Here is a 22,573-nt window from a genome sequence, read left to right on the forward strand (position 1 = left end):
AGAAAGGTGATTAAATATTTGACAAAAAAATGAAAATGGTCTGAATTTCAGGACAACAATGTAATCTCTTGTTGGAGTTATGTAAAAAAGGGAAACAAAAGCGCTAAAATTTAGGAAATATTTGGGAGATTATTAAATTTGTATGATTAAAAGAATAATTGTTTAAATTTTGAAAATCTATAAATAACAGTTTTGTGTATTAATATTTTAAGTCATCGCGGAAAAAAGGCAATATGTTTTCTAATTTTTTATTAATTAAAATTCTAATAACAATCTTTTTAAAAAAAAAAAATCACTCTGAGGTACGCATTTCCATTCTCCAAGATACATATGTGCTAAATTTGGTAGCTATAGTTCTTGCGATCTGGCCTGTAGAGCGGCAGCACATGCACACAGACGCTTTATTAATAATAGAGATAATAACCAATTTAAAAGTTAAGTTTATATTAATAATCACACTGATCATAGCATATATAATATGTAAAAGAAAATAGTGTAATTATGTGCTGTAATATTTTCATTACTCTATCTTCTCTTTTGGACAATAGATGGCGATGCCGGATTAGGTAAGCATCTCATAGTCAATTGCGATTATAAATAATGAAATGTGATGTTGTTCTGTACGAGATGCGCGCGTTAATGCCTTGTGTTTGTTTTGTGTGAAATGTGATCATTAAAGAAATGCTCACGTAAACATGGGCCTTCTTACTTCCACTGCACGTATCGTCTTCATTCCATCACAATGCAGATTAAAAAAAAATAATAATAACTAGATTTAGTGAAGGTATATTCACAACTGATTTGATGTACTTGGTCAGATTAACTCCTCGTAGCTACGTTAGGATTTTTAGGTTTATAGTTAAAAAATTTTTGTAAATTGAAAAAAAGGTTTTGATTATATATGTTTTTTTTTTTTTTTTTTTTTTTTTTTTTTGCAAAATATAGTATTTTTGATAATACCTTTCTTTCAAATTGATTTGCTTTCAAATTATTCAAGTAATTTATCAACAGCGACAGATATAAGATATAATAATTTACAATGTGTAAACAGTTCAGATAATGCATACATGATGCAGTGGCATACATATACGAGGGTTGGAACTTTAATAGTGGCAACTATTTATTTACATGGAATACAAAAGTGATTCATGTCACCATGTTTTACAGTTCTTCAATATAGACGCTTGTATTGTGTACAACCCGTTTCCAACGTTGTGTAAGTCGCTGAACACCTGCAGCAGTGCCTGTTCTATTGACAGTTCGAATGGACCGGTCTACTGCCGCAAGAATCTCTGGAACAGTTTTGAAGCGAATGCCACGAAGTAGTTCCTTCATCTTAGGAATTAAGTCAAAGTCACAACGGCTTAGATCTGGTAAGTATGGTGGATGGTAAAGAACTTCCCAGCCCCATCGATCGAGCAAATCAGCCACAGCTTGCGTTGCATGCGGCCGAGCATTGTCATGCAAAATGATAGGGACGTTCTGCAAAAAGTGTCGCCGTTTTCTTCTCAAAGCTGGTCTGAGATGGTTCTCCAAAAATGAGCAGTAATACAGCGCATTGACGGTCTGATGTGGAGGAACGATATGCGTTAGGATTAAGAAACATGTCTGCCACATTTTGGCGTCCTTTTACCGATCCTTTGGCGTTGAAGACTTTTACCGATCTTGCAACAGTTCTGTAAGGCGAAGCAGATTCCCCACAAGCCTCTTGAAGCCTTAGCTGACACTGTCGTGCAGTATGACCTCTGTCACATTCAATTTTTATCCAACTTCGTTGTTCTTGTTTTGAAAATATCTTGACAACCCTTACTTTAGACCGCAAGCTAATACAAGGATCAGTTCTTCGCGTCATTCCGCATGCGCGTGACGTAGGAAGGACGGGTCTTTTTGCTGAGAGGTAAGGTAGATATGTAGCTAACGTGTGGTATACGTGACATTCTTTGGTTTTGTCGCTTGGCGTTTTTTGCCACTATTAAAGTTTTACCCTCCCATACATAAACATACACAGTATGTTTATGTATGCCACATTAAGTCGAATTTAATCGTTCCAAAATAGATTTTGATATTATATATCGAACGGAATGATGCATAAAATAAAAGAGATTTATGGATTGCATAATTACTTATGAATCATTAATACATAAAATTAAAATAATTTTGAACAAGGTTGTTAAAGTCAGATTTTTTTAAATTGAAGAATGAAATAAAAACTCAGTGGTTTGCATTTGGATATACATAAAAAAAAGCATGTTTTAGGGAAATACAAATATATCGCATCGCAGAAGTAAATTTAAGCACAAGAGTTGAAAAAAAAAAGCCTTTAAGCTAAATTTTATAATCTCGTTTAATTTTAATATCTCGTTTACATTTTTCTGAAAGTATAGACCGACAGAAGGTCCATTCTTTGTTGGATTTGGCTCACAATTTGATAGGTGTTTACACTATAGAAGTTAAATCTGTGTACGGAATTTTACCTATCTAGCTCTCTTCGTTTCGTAATTATCGTGTTAACTTATATTCGAACACCCGGACAGGCGGATTTTCTCTGAACAGATTTTACTCAAAATTTGATAGAAATCTGCAAATTTTGTGTAAAGACCGCACACCAAATTTCAACCGTCTAGCTCTAGTGAAATAATAGAATATTTAATTTTAGATTATTTTCAAGAAAAGAAGTCTTATCATATTGCCTTTAAAAAGACTCAAAATTAGAATTAATTTTAAACAAAACAGTAAATAATTTTTTTAAAAAAATTAACGTAATCTAAATGCTACTCAGTGATGGGGTCAGACAGTATTTAAATTATATATCTTATTAAAATTATAAAACAAAATAATATTTAAAAAACTTATAAAAGGTAATAAGTTAAGAATGCTGTTGGAATAATATTCCAAAATTTAAGCAATTTTTTTTTTCAATAAATTGCATGATCCTTGTAAATTAAATTTCTTTGAAAATACTATAAGAAAAGAATTCAAAACCTTGGGACCTCTAGGCAGTTGCCTACTTATTAATCCGGGAGTGGTAACATGGTAGAAAGTCATATCTATATTTACTATGTTTTAATCTGACTATGTGACTTTCGATTAAAGAACTATTTACATATAAGTGGGAAACTGGGTTATCCAGAAGATTTCATTCAAAGCTGGGCTAAAACCAAAGCATGTTTTTAAGTAAGGAAAAATAGTCGAAATCTAAGACACTAATCTAACCGTAAGTCACAAATTAAACTTCTTTTCACATTTTATTTTGCCCTAAAAATTTTTTTAATCTTTTTCAACTATGTAAGTAAATGTAAACTATGCAAGTATGTTCAAAAGTAAATAAAATATCAATATAGCATGATTTCACAGCAAATGAAACCTGAGGCACTGATCTCCCAGAAACTCTAGTGCATACTCCCCAATAGAGGTTACCCTGCATAAGTTGTGGACCTCAGACAAGACCTTGAACGTCAGGAATTCAGAATTTTATTTTATTATCAATGAATCGACATATTAAAACTTAATTATTGCACTCCATCATTGCAAGAACGTTCATTTTAATTATGAGCCATTTTGCTGTTAAAAGCATTATTAGCAAGTATTTGTTTTATTTTCTTTCTGCTATGACCATGAGACTTGAAACTAAACTGAATGAATACAATATAATGGAATAATTCATGGTTAAAAAGAATGCTGATTGTAAATAAAATCGATATGATATAAGAGTACAGATTCTGAGAAAACATTATTCTCTTTTTAGGCACATAAAAAAAAAAGAAGTCCATCACATCTGTGCATAATTTTTATTTCTGCCACTCATTCTCAAAATAATTTTGACCTACGAAAATAAAAGCAAGTAAATAAATCGAAAAAAATTATCTACTGGAAAAATGCAAAATATGAAAGGGAAAAACTAATATTACTTACTTTAGCAAATTCTAATACAGAATTAGTGCTATACAAACTCAGATTTCAATTTGCAAATGTTAGAAATACTGAAGATAAATATATAAAGTATAAGAATTAGCAATAGACTTGAAATAAATAGAACAAACGATATTGCATCTATTAACTCAGCAATTGATAAGTTTTTTAAGTACAGTAAAAATTTAATTTTTAAAAAAATCTTTTAACGTATTTTAAATATTATTATTGAGCCTACTACAAAAATTATTGCTATTTTATTTTGGTACACCCTTTTGTTTCAATGTGTCTACCTTTTAATATCTATTTTTGAAACAGATATCTTTCATGAATTTCAATACTGTTTATCTCATTATCATATATTTGGTACCATAAAACCAAATTTTACATAAATAATCATTATGTAAAGAATAAGTCTCAGTCATGAGAAATTCAGCACAGTTGTCGTTCATGCCACTAGGATTAAAAACCAAATTTAAGGGGAAACATTTGAATAAAACACTATCCCTTTATTCACACCTATATAAATACTTTGATTAAAATCTCACAACATGCTTTTGAAATGGAAATTCTTATCAGATTTTTAAGAAAAATCCTTAATTTGTATTTCTAGATATTATTCCAGTGGATTGTCAATTCTAAGACTTTTCTCAATTTCAGCAAAATTTATTTTCACACATGAATTAATGCAAAAAGACAGAAGAGTAAAATAATCTTCGAGGGTGATCAGACAACAGAAAAATTAGCTCTATGGAGGAAATGAAATCCTTATAATTTAAGAGCATTTCATCTGTGCACAAAAGTATAGAGATAATCATTTGTATAGTCCTTAAAGAAAAAGGTTAAAAAGATTGTCCCAAGTTGATTTTAAAAATGTTCAAGATGAAGCATATTTATTGTGTTTATTATAATATGCTGTTTTGCAGTGGTAGACTAAACATTCTGCAATCACATGTACTTTATATGGACCTTTTTTTAAAATGACTGGTCAATTTAGTTTCACATTTTTAATTTAAAAAACATGCTAATGATTCATTTTAATTCTTTTATATTTTAGCAACTTAGTGAAAATATGTTTTAAAATAATTTTTGAAATTTTTAATATGGATATCATGGAAAAAATAATTAAAGTAATAAAATTCTTGAAAAAATTAAGTTAATGATTTCCTTACTCACAAATATAAGTATTTAGTTGTTATGAAAGATTATAAAGAAATAATAAATTTCAAACAAATATAATATTAAAAATTATTTTATAAGATCTGCAAAATGGAAAATAAAAAAGTAACTACTTATATCTTAATCATTGTAAAAATTCAATGTGTATGCACACTGTAGTTCTAATATTTTATAATCAAAACATTTTTATTTTTTACCAGTTTATTTATTTGTTGAGTCAATAAAATTTCTTTTAATCGACCAGCCTGCCTGTCCACCCTTCAGTCCAATGGGTTTCAGCAACTAATTTGAAATTCATCATGGGCTGTTTGCATTAGAATTATGTAAAAAAAAAAAGAGAGGAATCTTCAGGTTTTTAAAAGCCCTATTAAAAAGAATTCAGGAGAAAGAAATTTCCATTAGTAAAATCTCAAAAATGTCTGACAAAAGGTGCAATAAATACTGACTGCAATAAAACTGAAACTGAGAAAAGTATACAATAAAATCTATATTTTGTATTGTTAAGTGTATTATTTTTGGATAGATTTAGTGATTCTCTAAATAAATTGTTCTTATTATTGACAATTGTAAATAATAAGCAAATTATTTATTTAAAAGGTTTATTTACATAATTCCTCTGAAAACTCACCAATCATCATGCATAATGGGGAAAAATAAAAAATAAAAACACAACATTTGCGTAAATTTTCTTTTTAATATAATACTTTGTTGTGATTTTCATATAAATGTTTTATAATCCAAGAAACATATTACTCAAAATAATATTGATGATCTTTAATGAGGTATAAAACAAAACAATATATATTACATATTTTATAATAAAATATAAAATTTATTAATTTAACTAAGTTGAAGAATTTAATGTCAACAATCCAAGCATGCCTTGTACTGACTTCACATGGGTATCATCACATATTTGGTCCTAAGTAGGAAAAACAAAACAAAATAATAAAAAATTACAGGTTAAAAGATAAATACAATAAATTACAAAAAGTGAAAATCAAAAGATAGAAATTATCTATGAATTCATTACCATTACAAACAAAAGCTACTTATTAAAAATTATCAACCTTCAGAATCTTTTTAACACATTAACTAGATTCGTTTTTATGATTATTTCATTGTGTGCTCATTATCTTCACAATAGGTCCATTTCTTAATTCAGAAAAAATAGGATCTAAATAGGTTATATCCAACAAAAAATACAATATATAAAACTTTACTTTTTCAATGACTCTCTATATTACTGAAAATAATTTAAGAAACCAAGATATTAAAGAAAACACAATCTCCTAAGCTTACCTTTAATCCTTTCAGGTTTAGAATTAATAAAAATTTTAACAAAAATAATATGTATTTCACAATGAATGGAACTACCAAACTGTATATAAAAGTGACATAGTACTTAAAAAAACAATTCACTAGTACATTAAATGAGTTAATATTAATTTCACTCTGTTAATCAGGGAGAAAAGATACAGATATTAAGTTTTTATTTCCACACTTTTATTTTTCCATATGATTCACCAGATGTAGTATAGGTACATTCACACATTAAGTGCTAAAAGAAAAAAGCATGCTTAAATTGTATCTAGAAATCTTAAATTAGCCAAAATTGACAGGAAGTCTCAAGATTTTATGGTTTGCAATTTTTTCTTTTAGGGTTACATTAAAAACAACGAGTAGCTACCACCATTGCCAGCTATGTTGAAACAGCTTTAGAACTATTTAATAACGCTTTTATGAATATGCACAATAATATCTCTGTAGAGATTAGGACTACAATACTTGCATCAGTTACAGAATGAAAGAAAAATATGTAAAACTTGGTAATTATACGAAATTATTCTTATTAAATTTTAATAGTTTATTTTTATAGTAGTAGTACTTTATGAAATATAATGCACTGAAATCAGATAATAATTCTGTGACTACTCTGTAAAATATTTTACTATTTGAAATAGAATTTAAAGATCATCCATTTTTATAAAATCTGGTCTCTTTTTCAAAATTGCAATATTTTTTGAAATAAAGTGGGTTGAAATCCAATGATTATTTAATAATTTTAAATAATTTATTATTACCAAAAAATGCCATGCTGTCTATAATATTTACAATATATTTGAGTTTTAAAATAATCAAAATTCAATCCAAGGAAACTATAAACACAATATTATTTAAAACATGACAAAACATAGTCAAAACTTTTAAAATATTTTTATTTCAAGGAAACATTAACAAAAAATAATTTAAAGAGAAAACTAAGTAAATAATAAATACAATTTCACATTTAAATGATGCATTATTTCATTTATGCCAAAAGATTGGTTTGCACATAATTTCTAAACAATAAAACATGGATGTAATAAATATAATAATTGAAATATAAAATAATTAGAACTATACATATGTTAAAAAAGATTATAAAGAATATCAAATATTCATAAATGCTCTAAAAATTAAAAAAAAAAAAATCCTACAAAATAATCATACTTAAAAACTTTACAATAAAATGCAACAATTCAAATGAATAAAATAATCACCTGATATTTTTGTCCTATCTTAAGTGCAGCCCATGATGCATATTTGAGATTCTCTTTTTTCTTGAGGGCAGAACACTTTGGAGAGGCAGCAACATTAGTAGCAGCCTAAAAATATGAAATAATTTTTTAAAGAAAACAGATAAAACAATTTTATAACTATACTGAGAGAGATTTGACTACTACACGGTATACATTATACAAAATGATAATCAAAAATTGTATAATTTTAATTGATTATTCATAGATGCTCCAATAACTAAGCAAAATATACAAGGCATTGGCTATACTGGGGAGGGGGGGGGGTCTCTATATCAGTGCACTATTCTATTATATGTATATTATATTTCAGAAATGAGTTAGCACTATTTAAGGCAAAATAATTATTTATTTTTAAAAAGTTAAGAATGGCAAGACAGGGAAAGGATGAATAGTATCTCCATGCAGGTTTAAGTTGAGGGTTAGAAAAAACAGAGATGGGAAATTAACGCTTTATTTCAGGGATCAAAAGAAATTTCTTTCCCTTGTTTTCTGTGACATTCTCAAGTCTGAATAGAGTTTAATTGTTGGTGCCTTTAGAGTTATATTTTTATCTCTCAGTATTATTGTAGATTTTGGTACAATTCAGGAACAACTTCATCTAGAATGAAGTTGTTCCACAAACACCAATATATTCACACTGATTCACTGCTACACAAAATTTACAAATAAATGATATTTCAGTGAAAGTATCAAGAAACTAATAATATCAGGCATGAGTTAATCATAGGCATGAATAAGAATTTTGTTTCCTACATTTTTGCTGATTAATGGTCCTAAAAATTGAAGTAGTTCATAATATCCCACAGTTATGATTCAACATCTCTTATTAAAGAAAGTATACTTAATTTTTTGAAAAAAAATTCAGAAAAATATCATTAATAATGATTTTCAAAAATATCACTAGCATGATGGGTACAATGTACAGAAAAAAAATGATATATTTTTAAAAATAAGATTTGAACTTTCACTCATGAATATATTCAATGAAAAAAACCATTTTAGACAATTAATGCATTTAATCTTTCAAAAATGTTTCCATTCTCTAGGACTCTTAGTGATTTTCCAAATTAATTTTAAAAGCATCAGATTTGTTTTACAATAATTTATTAACATCTAGGTAAGTAGGGTTTGACAGTTTTTCAAACCCAGTTTAAAGAATTCATATTATTCAGCAAAAATTAAGTTTAAACTTATTTGAATGATATTGGTTCTTCTTATATGTGGAATGAAGATGAATATCCAGAACTTTTAGAACTTTATAAAATCTTAGGATCGATTTGTCTAACATTGATGGCTTAGGAGGACAAGATGACAATTTATTAAAAAGTGAAGGTATATTTAAATTTGTTAAATGAACTAAAAAATTTAAACACTGAAATAAGTTTGAAATTATTATATGTCTTAGAAGAACAAATTCAAGAAAGAAGACAACTAGAATTAGAACCTCTTTGCTGTATTTGCAAAAGCCACAAAACATTTCTAGTTCAGCAAAAAAATCTAGTGTGCTTTCTTTAGCTTCAACAACTGAAATTATTAAATTATCTGGAAAGATATCGTCTAGAACATTTCCAAATTCTTATGTAGAAACCGATTCTGATGAAGAGCAAATCAAAGAAACTACTCAACAGAGGAATGCTTTTTTAAAAGAAGTCATAGTAAAATCATTTCATAAGTTTTTTGAAGACCCTGAAGAAAAACTTACAAATCCGAAGACATTGAAAGCTGAATTTTCATTATTTCAAGCAAAGAATAAAAGAACAAAAAATATTTGTTATTTGATGTTATGAAAACTGTAAAGCCAAGCTCAGTAGCTAGTGAACGAGTATTTTCAATTTCAGGCAATATTGTATCCAAAATAAGAACAAGACTAGCCACCGATTAGTGAATCTTTTATATATTTTTAAAATCCTATTTTTGTACAAGATTAAATTAGTTAAATAAAATTATTAAAAATAATATAAATATTATTTGAAATTTTTGTTTGAGTTTTCATTATTTTGTGTAAGTAATATGTATACGTAATCCTTAATTTTTAAAAATATATTTTGACTTTGATATTGATTTTTGTTATTTTATATAAATTAAATAATAATATTTTTTTTGACAAAATTTCGGAAATTGGCTAAAACCAGTTTTTTGGAAATATTAAATTCTAAAAAACCGATTTTTCAAAAAGCAGATTTATGTATAAATCCTTCATCTAAGCTTGATCATAAAAATATTACAAAAAAAACTTTATGAATACATAATGATTTTATAGTATAAAGGGGAAAAAAAAAATATAAAAGCAATTCTAAAATAAAATGTAAATTACAGCATTTTACTTAAAACAAAAACTTTTTTAATGCAAAAGTTTAAATTAATCAATTACAGTTTAGTTGATTCCCTTGAATTGTAACAAAATTCGAAAACTATTTATAATTACTGTTTTATATCACCCACACTCATTTGTATAGACATATAAAACAACTGATTGAAAAATAAAACATGCAGCGTAATGGTAAGCATAATATAGACATTGGCATGAACATAATCCTTTTTAATTTTTAAAAAAAAGATTTTCCTTTTTTTATTTTTGTTCAAATACATAATTAAGTAGGAATCAACTTGTTTCTTGGATAGTTATATACAAAGAGAGCTTAGTATGTGCATGATATTAATATCTAAACAGTTGAAGATTTCAGTTGATAATAAAATAATCTATGCAAGTTGGAGCTAATAAAAGGTCTTTATTTTATTACTAATTATAACAAACATAATTGTTAAAGATTCATTTTTAAAAATTTTTACTACCTTCATAGTTTTATATATTAAGCATAAAACTGTTTATTTCATTCAGAACTTTATTTTTATTAAAGATTATTCAGCAACTTGGCTAAAACAAGTATAAAAATTGCATTAAGACAACAGTTACTGTTTTTACACTATTTCATGGAACCATCTTAAGATATCTGTTCCATTATTTTTTGCCCCTCTCAAATAAACTGCTATTCAAGGGGCTTTACAAAAATTCAATATTTTACCAAAATAAATAAATAAATCACTTAATTCATAGAATTTTTTACAATGATTATATATCCAAACCCATTATACCACATCTTATATAAAAAAAATTTACCAAGTAATTGGAAACAAATTAGGAAATGATATTTGAAGTTACCAGAAAAAATCCATATAAAGATCGCATGTTACGAGGATTCAGTTTGATTGATTGTGCAAAATAAGCTCTTGCTAATTCCATGTTTTCTAAACCACCAATGGTATACTGAATCTATAAGAAAATATAATGAAGAAATAAGATATAACTCAAAAGTCCATACAATTGAAAATTAATATAATCCATACAACAGAGCATTTAAAAAGCATTAATATTAGCAGTTATTTCATGGAATGAAAGGCTTCAATTAAATCCCATTCAGAAGTATTTCCTTTATAATTAACCCCTTTTTCTTCAGTCAACTGAATTCAGCATTTTTTCATTAATGTAATTTCAAAATAGATAATAATAATCGATAATAAGATCAATTTTTAATTGAATGATTAGCCTTTCACTCACTTATTGCTACAGAAATCTGACTCATTACTAATAGTATACAAAATATAATGATAAGATCCTAAAATTAAAAGAATTCAAATATAAATTAGGAAAAATTATATTCTTTCTCTTTTTATCTGTCAGAAAAAGTTATCTCAAATTGAATTGCTTCTCAATGGAGTAAATATCAATAGAACTTAACAATATACAAAACATCTAAAAAAATGTTAATTGCTTGAATTATTTTAAGTACAATATCCAAGAAATATTCTTTCTTTTCCTTTATTTAGAATTTTATAAAAATATATATCACTTTATAAGTTAACTACATTAATTAAGGAGGAATTTTATATCAGAAATGGATGTTGAAAACTGTATTTTATTTTTAAAATTCAAAATTATTAATAATTTTCTTTGAAAAATTTTCTGATTTGTACAATAAAGATATATGTTTAAGTTTCATCGAACTACATTATCCAATATTTGTTGTTTCTTTCCGTGGATCTGCATATTAAATGCAGCAAAGTTAGTTTGTCAATATCTCTTAATATTTAAAATTTTGATTTTATTAAAGAATATCTAATTCTTTTATTTTAGATATTAACATGAAGAAAGAAACGAAATTAATTTTTTTCTTCTTTTAACTTTAAAAATACTTAAATCCTTTACTGTTGAATTACAAAGATTTCAGTGAAAAGAGTGAGGTCTTAATTTTTAAAATATATATATAAATTTCAGAAAGAATCAAAATGCCATTCCTTTATGGTATACTTCTTTAAATTATCAGAGTCAACAATAATCACATAATTAAATTCATCACCCTCATTTAACTTAAACAGCATTATATATATACACACATACATACTTCAGCAGTCTTACAGTAACACGTTAATGTTACAAACTTAATAAGGACATTTTTTATTTATTAATGTCCGTTCATGAATAGAATTAAAATACATATTCAGTGCCTTTTTAAATGTACATAAAACTTTAACACAAATAAAATTTCAAAAGCATTTTAATAAATAATAACTTTTTTTATAAAATGAAATACAACAATAATATACCTCGGCATATCTCTGATGATACAGATGATTATGGGGATTATATAGAATGAGTTCTTCATAGCAGAAAGCAGCTTTATAATAATCTTGTTCCATTAGATATAAATCAGACAGTTCCATCCATGCTTCATGGTCACTCATGAATCTAAAAGAATTTTTTAAAATTTCATTCACTTATTCAAAAAACTAATAGTAATAAATACATTCAAAATTGAAATCTGTGATCGTGTTTAATTTAACAGACATTTTTATATCAGATATGCCATAAATAAATTTCATTTCATTTAACAAATTACACAAAACACTGCACAATTAAGAATTATATAAGATCAGTTAATACAGAATAATTATGTACCAAATTTCATACTGGGCACTTTTATACTGTAACTAAATTATAGAAGAAAAATATATCACTATTAATAAATAATAACGAATTACAACTATCTTTTCATATTAAATGTCATTAAATTTTTTTTAAAAAGCTTTACAATTAAAAAAAATATTGTTAATTGGATAATATGAAGGCCTCACTTCTTTAAATAATCTGTTAACTCCTTCACAGCTTCAGAAATTTTATTTTGGGCTTTTAATACAGCAACTTTTCTTTTATATATAACTGAATTTGATTCATCGTGCTGTAGTATACTTTCATATAATTTCAAAGCATCATCATACCTAAAAAAAAAGTAAAAGAAAAATACAAATTCCCTGTTATGATATAAACATATTTACAAAAAATAAAAATTAATTTTTGTTTATTGCAAAATTATCACACTCCTTGACATATTTATTAATTTTTTTTAAAAATATTAATCTTATATATACATTTATTACCTGCCTTCACTAAAATTTTTCTTATCCATTAAATTATTCTCTATATTTTAAATAAAATAATTCAATGTCAGAAATCATTCAATTAATTAAACATACTATGCATGCTTTAAAGTTGATCATCAGCAAAATTATGATTCTATTATACAATCTATTCTTCATAAAAAATTTTACAAATTCCAAACTTTTAAAAATGAACAATACTCAAATGCTCATAAAAACACCCAAATGCTCTTAAAGCATAAGAAAATAAAATAAACATGCATTAATGCCTAGTTTTCACAAGAAGATGATTGAAAAGAAAGCATCACGGGATATCAGACAGATTCATTTAGATGTTAGGATGCATAAACACAGTTCTATTTATAATATCACTGTTCTTTTGCTGTTACTTTCGTTTTAGCTTATACTCTTCTCATCTCAAGAAATGCACTCTTCAGTCAGTCCACTTCTCTGGAGAGTCAGTGAATATCATTATAATCTCATAATTCTCATTATAAGTGATAATCATTATAATCATAATTCTCATAATAATTTATAGTAAATCAATGAAATGCTTTAAATAATTGATTTTTCCCATTTTTATTGCATATGAAGTATTTAATAGAATTGTGTATTTTCAAATCTTTATTACCTTAAGATTCTTCTACATACCCCTTAAAGTCATCATTATAAAAAACAAAAATTCCTACTTCAGATTGCTTTTAAAATTAAATAAATATGCAAGCATTGTGGTTAAAATTTAGCATAGTCATAATAATAAGAATAAAGAACAAGTATTTAGATAAAATACTTTATACATTTGAAACATTACATACATGAATTTTAAAAGCAGATTTGAGAGAGAGAGAGGATATAAGGAATATGACACTTATTCAAGCATTTTACCCAGAAAATGATTCGATGTAACTAGTAAATAAGTAAGCAAAAATTTACATAAATAAGGTTGTAAAATTTATAAAATTATAGTGAAAGCAGGAATTAGGTCTAACTGTAATAATCAATGACATTTTTTGATAAATAGAAATTGAAAATCAAATCTGAATTAAAACAAGAATGATACCTATCGAGAGCTTCAAACTCCATTGCACGTAATTTGCGAACTCTAAAGCTTCCAGGAAATTGTTTGTCTAATGTTTCTAGACATTCCTATAAATGTGAAAACAACACTCATTGTTCAGATATTCTATTATCCGATTATGTTAAATACAAATATGCCACAATTAATTAGAATTGTTGAGACATAGCTGTATTTAAATAAAAAAACAGCCAAATAAATTAAGGCTATATGTTTTCTAATAACAAAATAAGTAAAAATAGATGCACTGCAAATTATGCAATAAAAAATGTGATTACAGTTATGACAGCAATAATTAATTTTAAATAATAATTAAAAGTTAGCGAGTTTAAACATGCATAGAAACATAGTGCCAGGTACTCTAAAATTTTATTTAACATGAAAATTAGCTGAATTCAGAAATTTTTCAAATTTTAATAGCATGAAAACTCTGGAAGAAGCAGGAATAGTGTCAATTTCTCATTTTTGTTATTATTTTTGATAAATTTTTGCACTCCAATCAGAATAAAAAATGCTGCTTTTCAATTATTTAAACGCCATTCCAGCCATGCACAATAGATGAATTTGAACACAAATTTGACTTACAGATTGAAAAAAGAAAAAAACTCTTTTTTAAATTTTGCAAATCAGCAACAGATTTCAAAATTAAATTGTAATTATAAGGTGATACTGATAAAACATTTTTTTAAAAAAAATTAATTGTAAAAATCATCCAAGCTTCATTAAGAAAAAGTCACCAGAAGTTATAAATATATGGGGGGGGGGGTCTGAAATAAGCGTTAAGAGTGCTTTGCAAGCTCAACTATTAAGTTGTAATAACAACTTCCAACATTTAAATAGAACAGGTAAAATACATTTAACTTGTAACATAGTTATATTGGGAAAAAAAAAAAAAAAAAAAACACATGAATTTTGTTTAAAACTAACATTTTTTTTTTTTTTTTTTTAATTTATGAAAAGTGTGAATGGGTTTGATTTGAATTTTTGCTATAATCAAACTAGCAAAGCAATTCAAAAAGAAATTAAGAAATAAATAATATTCATATGATTTTCAGAACAGATGTAACTTAGAAAAACATAACTTAAGTCAAGATAAAATAAATATAGTGATGTGTCTAAACTTATTTAATATAACAAAGAATGTTTAGTATTACATAAATTAAAAATTGCTACATACATTACTTCAAAATAATAGTTAGTTTACCTGTGCTATATCTAAACGATGGCAATCTAATGCCGCCAGGCACACTTGTTCACAGATTAACCATTCTAAAAGATATTAAAATATTTCTTTGTATTAGGAAACCTTTACATGTTAACTGCAAAGGTAAACTATTATCTTTAAAATTATGATTGATTGAAAATGACAAATAAAAATAACAACAGTAGTTTATTCTCACAAAGATCAAAGACAATATAAAATGCTACTTATAACAATAAAATGTGAATGCCATAATAAAATCTCACTGCCAAATAATCAATTTGTTTCAGCTGAATACTTTTCATTTGTATTATTAAAAAAGCAAAGAAAATTTAAAAGAAGCAAGAAAATTTTAATAATCCTTAGTTAGTATTATTGTTAATTAAGCTTCATACAGTATTAATACATTTATAGTTTTAAAAGCAATCATAGACAAACAGTTAAGAACAGAGCAAAAGAAAGTTTGAAAAACTGTAAAAAACTTACTTTCATCCCCAACTTTATGAGTATAATTTGATAGCACATCTTGCCAAATTTCAATCACTTCTTCAGAACATCTCATATTATCTTCTCGCCATTGTCTCAGTGTCTCCCGAGCTTCTATAATAATGCAATTTAAATAATATTCTAATAAAAACTATTAAAATAAAGCAAATTTTCCATCATTAAAATTTTTTCATTATTTTCAAAAAAATAACATTTTTTGAGAATTGTTTCAGACTTGATATTTAATTCCATTTAAATATTTAGTAACATTCTGTTCAAATCTTATCTAGTTCTAAAAGTAATATTCTTGAAATTTCAAATTTTTTCAGTTATATGTTGATGAGTAAAATGTAAGTTGCCTAAAAAAAAACCACCCATGGCTGTTATAAGCCATGAGTGGAGTACAATACCAACTTTTTTTTTCTTTGTTATTTATTTGGTTTCTCAAACACAATTATTCATTTCAATTCAGCACAGATTATTCATAAGTACACCTAGTAAGCAGATTCTAAAAAAATATCAATAAGTACAAGAATCTGAAATAATGTTTATATGTATTCATAGCTTATAATAAAAAGTAATATTCACAAAATTAAATCCTCAATTTAACAAAAAACATTATTGTTGAAAATGAAGCATAGCATCTATAAGATGAAACAATACATAATGCAGAACTGAGAAAATATGAAGCTGCAGTTTCAAAAACATTCACTTTCACATAAAAAAAATAATAATACATTTGCTTAAATTTATAATCCCCCCAAAATTTCTGACTCATAAAAGTTAGCAAAACATTGAAGAACTCTTTTCAAAATAGTACAAATGCTCAAATTCATATATGTGGCATCAATTAATTATGTAGCTAATTATAGCTATATATTTATAGAAAGAATAATTTATAAATAATTTTGATATAACTAGTTGCAAACCAACTCAACAAGTAAAAACAAAAAGTCGAATCTTCTGATTCTGATATTTAACAATAGAAAAAAAAAAGCAAAGGATGAAATATTAACAGCAAAATTTTTTTTTTATTTAATTCAAATAATGATAATATTGTAAATTATGTTTAAAGTATTCTTAAAAATGAGTTAAAATTTTCAAAAAATTGTATCCCCAAAAAATAGTTAACATAGAAAAGATAATTTTTCGGATTTCAAGATATAAAAATAGTTTTCATGTAGTAATATTTTTGGAAGTAGTCATGGAAAAACAAAAAATACTTCTAAAGTGCATATTTCTATATCTCTAAAAGTATACATTACATTACAAAATTTTTTACAACATGAGATATTCCATTATTTACAGAACATGAGACATTCCATTATGTGGAATATATATATATATATGTAAATATTCCACACAACTATTTACTTATAAAATAAAATAGCTGTATGAAAATAACTGAAGTAATTCTTACAAAAATGAATAAAAAAAACAATGAGATTCTCAGAATAATTATTTTATTTCAGGTTTTACTCACAGAACATACATGTGTATAAAACATTTTATATAAAAATACATTAGAATTATTTAAATGAAATACAGACTACATCTTATACTACTATAAAAAACAGATATAAAAATTAATATCTAAACAGGGGGAAAAAAAAAAACTTTTTTTTAAAACCATTCTTTAACTTTTTTAAAATCTATTCCATAATAAATACTTCCATATGCGTAAACAAGTAATATATAAAACAAAATTTTTTAAGTCAATTCCTACTTTTTAAAATTTATTTTAGTTACTTTTTATTAAATAATTACAAAATTGGTGACAAACTTGGCAACAGATTTAGCGACCAAATAGAAATTACTGGACAAATTTAATTAATTAATTAATATTTGAAAAAAAAATTGTATTAACATCAAGTGTCATCTGCTACAAATTTTAAAAAATATTTTTGAATTTGAGTGGATGAATAAGAAATATTTTATTTACGATTGAAAATTTGAACAAGATATATATATATATATATATATATATATATATATATATATATATATATATATAGAGAGAGAGAGAGAGAGAGAGAGAGAGTGTGAGCTAATAGTAGGAATTGAAAAAAAAGAAAATTCATTTTGAGAAAAATGAATTATAATAATATTGTATATAATGAAAAATAAAGCATATTAATAGAAAGTATAATTGTTATTAAAGAAAAATATAAATATTTTTGACTTTTAAACAATTAACATTAATTGACAGTGCATACAATATCTACTAAACAAATTTAAATTTTCATTTAAAACTAACAAAGGAGGGAGGGGATGCACTTATAAAATAAAAAATATATTCAGCACTTTCATACATAACATATATTCAATATTACAAAATACAAGAATATAAAATTTAGAACTAATTTGAAATAAAATATCAGTTTATTTATAAAAAGTTTAGTGAACAAATGTTTTATTTATACAACAGTTTATAATCCTATAAATTGTTAATTCCCAAGTAAATTTGAGTATGTGCTTTTCTTCTTGATTTTTTTTGTACATGAATTTATCCATGCCTTTTTATTTCTCGCATTTAAAACAAAAAAAGAATAAACTGTCTCTTTGATTTATTAATCTGTATGAAATGATAAAAGTATAATTTTCATTGTTCTGATATTTCATGTGCTACCTTTATAAATCTTCGTACATTTTCTTTCTTAAGTCTGGGATATTTAATTTATCATAGAAATGCTATCTAACAAATTTAATACAATGCATTGGTAATATGAAGTCTTGATGAAGCTAATACGCCAGCTTTTATTTTCCCTATATATTAACTGTGAATATAGTCAAATTTTTATCTGAAAAGTGCTTATGCATTTACTACATGGCAATGATTAATTGCCAAATTTAAGAAAACTGCGAAGATTGCACGTTAATGAATCCTTTCAAAAGTAAAATTTAAATATATTCACTAAATGCTCTAATATATATTTTCAGGACAGAAGCAGTTTAGGACTTTTAACAATTTTATGGGATTTTTATTAATTTTATTGATTTAACAAAGATAGCAATAAATTTTTCTGATTTAAAATATAATCTTCAATTTTTTTTTTCAACTCCCTAAATTAATACTTTAGCCCACATGTGTTGAACTTTAATTAAATGATTTTCGGGACCTGAGATATATTTTTTTTCTTACCACTATACATTATTTAAAAAAAAATAATAGAATTACAGCATTTAATATAACTACAGATATAGAAAATCCTTTTTATATGAACAAATTAGGTTATAAAATAATGCAAGATAGAGTTCATTTTCAAAACGTTTAATTTAACTTTTCATTAATTGGTAATTAACGTGGAATGTTTTCTTTTTTACATATTCCATGCGATACCGAACAAGATTTTCCAACTTTCCGAACTCAATAAATTAAAGAGCTATATGTTCAGGTCTTTTTGAATAATACACTAATTAATTATATGATCATAAAATATTCGATTGCGAGCAAATATATGTACTTCATTTGATTTAATAAGCACTTATGGGTGAGATATATGATCACAGTAAAATTCAATTTTCGGTTTGAGGAAACTAGAAATATTTATCATCTCAAAATAATACTAATGCTAAAAATAATTAGAAAATATAAAAGTTAATTGCTTAAATGAAAAAATAAAAGAAAAACAAAAATTATTTATAAACAAACCTTGCCAATCCATTGCCAATACACTAAAATGAGAAACCGTCTGCGTGAAAACGGAGGATATTGCTATTTAAGTTGAGTTGTACATTTCTTATTGTGGTGACGGTTATGAGTAAATTTTTTTTCCGGCTCAAACGAATAGAAATCTATTAGATGACATCATAGTCACATGATCAAAGAAAACGTTTACATCATCAGCTTGCTTACATGCCGAATTTTTATCAGATTTTCGCTGCCCCTTTCATCAATAATTCTTATTCTAAATTTACTCTTCTACTCATGTTTATTAGATATTTGTTACAGAATTTTCTTGTATTTAATATTATAACAATTTTATGAATGAAATCTTCCGCTACTCATGTTTGGTATAGAACACGGTTACTATTTTTTTCTTATTTTAATCTTGTGCAAGTTTGAGGATCACGTCCGGGTCACCAATGTGCAAGTTTGAGGTTCGAACTCGCAACGTTATGTTTCTTAGCCGAGTAACAAAGTCACTAGACAAAAGTGTACACTCCTTTCTAGAGGTTGTTATTTGGCTTATGAAGTTATCACCACAATCTGAAAGTAATATGAACAGTTAAAAGAAAGGCAATATTTATTTCAAATCACTCTACATTGAAGAGAAAATATCAACAAGTACCATTCATATAAAAGCTGCATATATATATATATATATATATATATATATGTGTGTAATGATATTTTTAAATCTAATTTAATTCCTAATTAATTTATTAATTTTTATATTACAAAGTTAATTATAAATTGCTCTATCATTTAATATTTTACTAACTAATAAAATAAAATAATAAAATTATAAATGCAGAACAATCAATGATAAAAACGAACTTAATCTTCCTGCTCCTACTAAACACCAAAATTATAAAAAAGAAAACTATATTTAATGAAAAATATGAATTTCTTTGGTAAATTCATCTATTTGTGGCTAAAAAAATGGTTATAATTAAAAAATTAATAAGAATGAAAATTCGTGAAGAATTTTGTCCTGTGATTATTTAATTAAAAAAAGAATCAAAAGTGAAGTTGCAGACAAATGATTCATATTCTACTGCAGAAGAAAATCGTTTTCTTTACATTGGTGCAGTTTAACCTACTTTCGTAGGATTTTGCATCACAAAAATCAAATAAAATCTTTTTATTTTCTCGTATAATATAGTGAGTGTATACTAATCGTCAAAAAATTCTAATGCGAGATTTTAACGAATCTCCATGTTTTAGATCTTCCTGAGTTCGAAAAACACATTTTGGAAAAATATCCGTCTGTCTGTGATAAAAATAACTTTAGAAAAAACGGTTTGAGCTACACGGTTAAAATTTAGTATACGCCCTTTACATCAAATTTCAAAATTTCTGTCAAATTTTGAGTAAAATCTGTTCAGAGGAAGTCCTTCTTTCCGAATATAACAAGATATTTACAAAATGAAGACAACCAGATACATAAAATTCGGCACACAGATTTAAGATCTATAGTATAGACAACTGTCAAATTGTGTGCCAAATCTAACTAAGGGTTGATTGTCTGTGGGTCTGTAGTTTCAAAAGCATGTAAATGCGATAACTCAGAACCATGATGAGTTAAATATACCAAACTTGATTTAGAATTTTGTGGTTACAAATGCAGTTTTATGACAAAATATTGTTTCAATCGTTTGTGACAAAACATGTCTAAAAGCCATATTCGATTTTTAGCTACTATTAACGCATGCCTGGCCTGGGATTAATTCCGAATAACTCGATTTAGATTCGGGATAGATTAGATCCTCAAGACAGATTCAGTAAAATTGCTAAATTCAAACCAAAATTTAACATTTCTTAAATATTGTATTTCAGCGCCATGTAAAGCGTTTTCTGAAATGACAAGTTTATTAGAATATGCGAGAAAGTTTTGGGGAGATCATTCCCAATGGGTTATGCATTAAGATAAGTTTGCTTCTTTGCAGTGTCAAGAAAAGAGAGAGTAAATACAAGCTAGATGATTTATGTAAATTATATTCAAAGCTGTGATGACAATGTAATTTGATTTATATTACATTTTTTTTAAGTCAATGAATAGCCAGAGAATAAGGGAGGGGCAAAAGATGTATGCTAAGTCCTCTACACCAAGCATCTTTATAATGTCATTGTCTCTTTAGATTTTAAATTGGTAAGGGGGACTGCTGATTCAGTTTTCTTTTTGATCATGTGATACCATATTGCTTGCATTACCATATGTCACAAGTCTATGGCTTCAGTATGAGAAAATTTCGAATATGTTTTAAATATGTTATCGGGTGAAATACTATCACTTTCATTATGAAATTTAGAGTACCAGTTTAGATTCATTCATGATTAAAGTAATCTAAAATTATGAAATCCATTTCCTGTTTCAAAATCAAATTACTGGAATATTAATTATTAATTCAATATGAGGAATCGGAATGAAACCATTTCTTCATTTGATATTAAAAAAAATCGACAATCATAAGCATTCCCAAAAAATAATTTCACTAAATGTTGTTTCAAATCTTTCTTGTGTACAGAAATATGAAGTACAAGAGGTACATACTATACACAAGATTTGGTTGTATTAAAGTTATCAGTTAAAAATCCCTTAACCCCCTCATTTTATCAAAAAAGTTATAATTGATTTTGTTGAAAATATTGATTTGTATTCTCAAAGGTAGATTTAGTTGTTTTGTAGCCTTAGACATTATATATTGCCAGGCCTTTTTTTTTTTTTTTTTTTTTTTATAAGCATGTAAGTTAAGTTTCAAATTTTTAACTTTTAAAAAACATGTCAATGATTTATTTTAGGTTAATCTTTAATTTTAGTAACTTTGTGAAAATGTATACGTTATATGAAAATATATTTTATTAAGTTATTACAATTTGCGATTGTATGGCATCTATGTTTGTACATAATAATATTAAACAGATGCTTGGCATTACTATTCAGTGAAACAGATAGAAACCTGAGTAATTACACCTGACAAGATGTTAATATTTATAGTTTGTAGAATTTGTATTTTCTTCTAATTTATTTCTCTGGCAATTTG

The 22,573-nt window shown here is 25.8% G+C and overlaps 1 protein-coding gene across 2 annotated transcripts; it reads right to left on the reverse strand.

The window, feature by feature from the left end:
• Nucleotides 1-5,847: 5,847 nt before the first annotated feature.
• On the reverse strand, nt 5,848-19,656 carry LOC129972242 (ER membrane protein complex subunit 2-like). 2 transcript variants are annotated; one of them, XM_056086299.1, is made up of 9 exons: nt 19,518-19,656; nt 15,866-15,979; nt 15,383-15,447; nt 14,164-14,249; nt 12,801-12,944; nt 12,273-12,414; nt 10,831-10,941; nt 7,632-7,736; nt 5,848-6,010 (listed from the first exon to the last, which is right to left on the reverse strand). In XM_056086299.1, the coding sequence occupies exons 1-9, from the start codon at nt 19,528-19,530 to the stop codon at nt 5,933-5,935; spliced, it is 858 nt and encodes a 285-aa protein (XP_055942274.1). In that variant the 5' UTR covers nt 19,531-19,656; the 3' UTR covers nt 5,848-5,932. The 2 variants fall into 2 exon arrangements, with proteins under 2 accessions (XP_055942274.1, XP_055942275.1); XM_056086300.1 differs by lacking the exon at nt 15,383-15,447.
• Between the last annotated feature and the right edge of the window lie 2,917 nt (nt 19,657-22,573).

Source organism: Argiope bruennichi, chromosome 6, assembly GCF_947563725.1.
Source record: "Argiope bruennichi chromosome 6, qqArgBrue1.1, whole genome shotgun sequence".
NCBI lineage: Eukaryota > Metazoa > Arthropoda > Arachnida > Araneae > Araneidae > Argiope > Argiope bruennichi.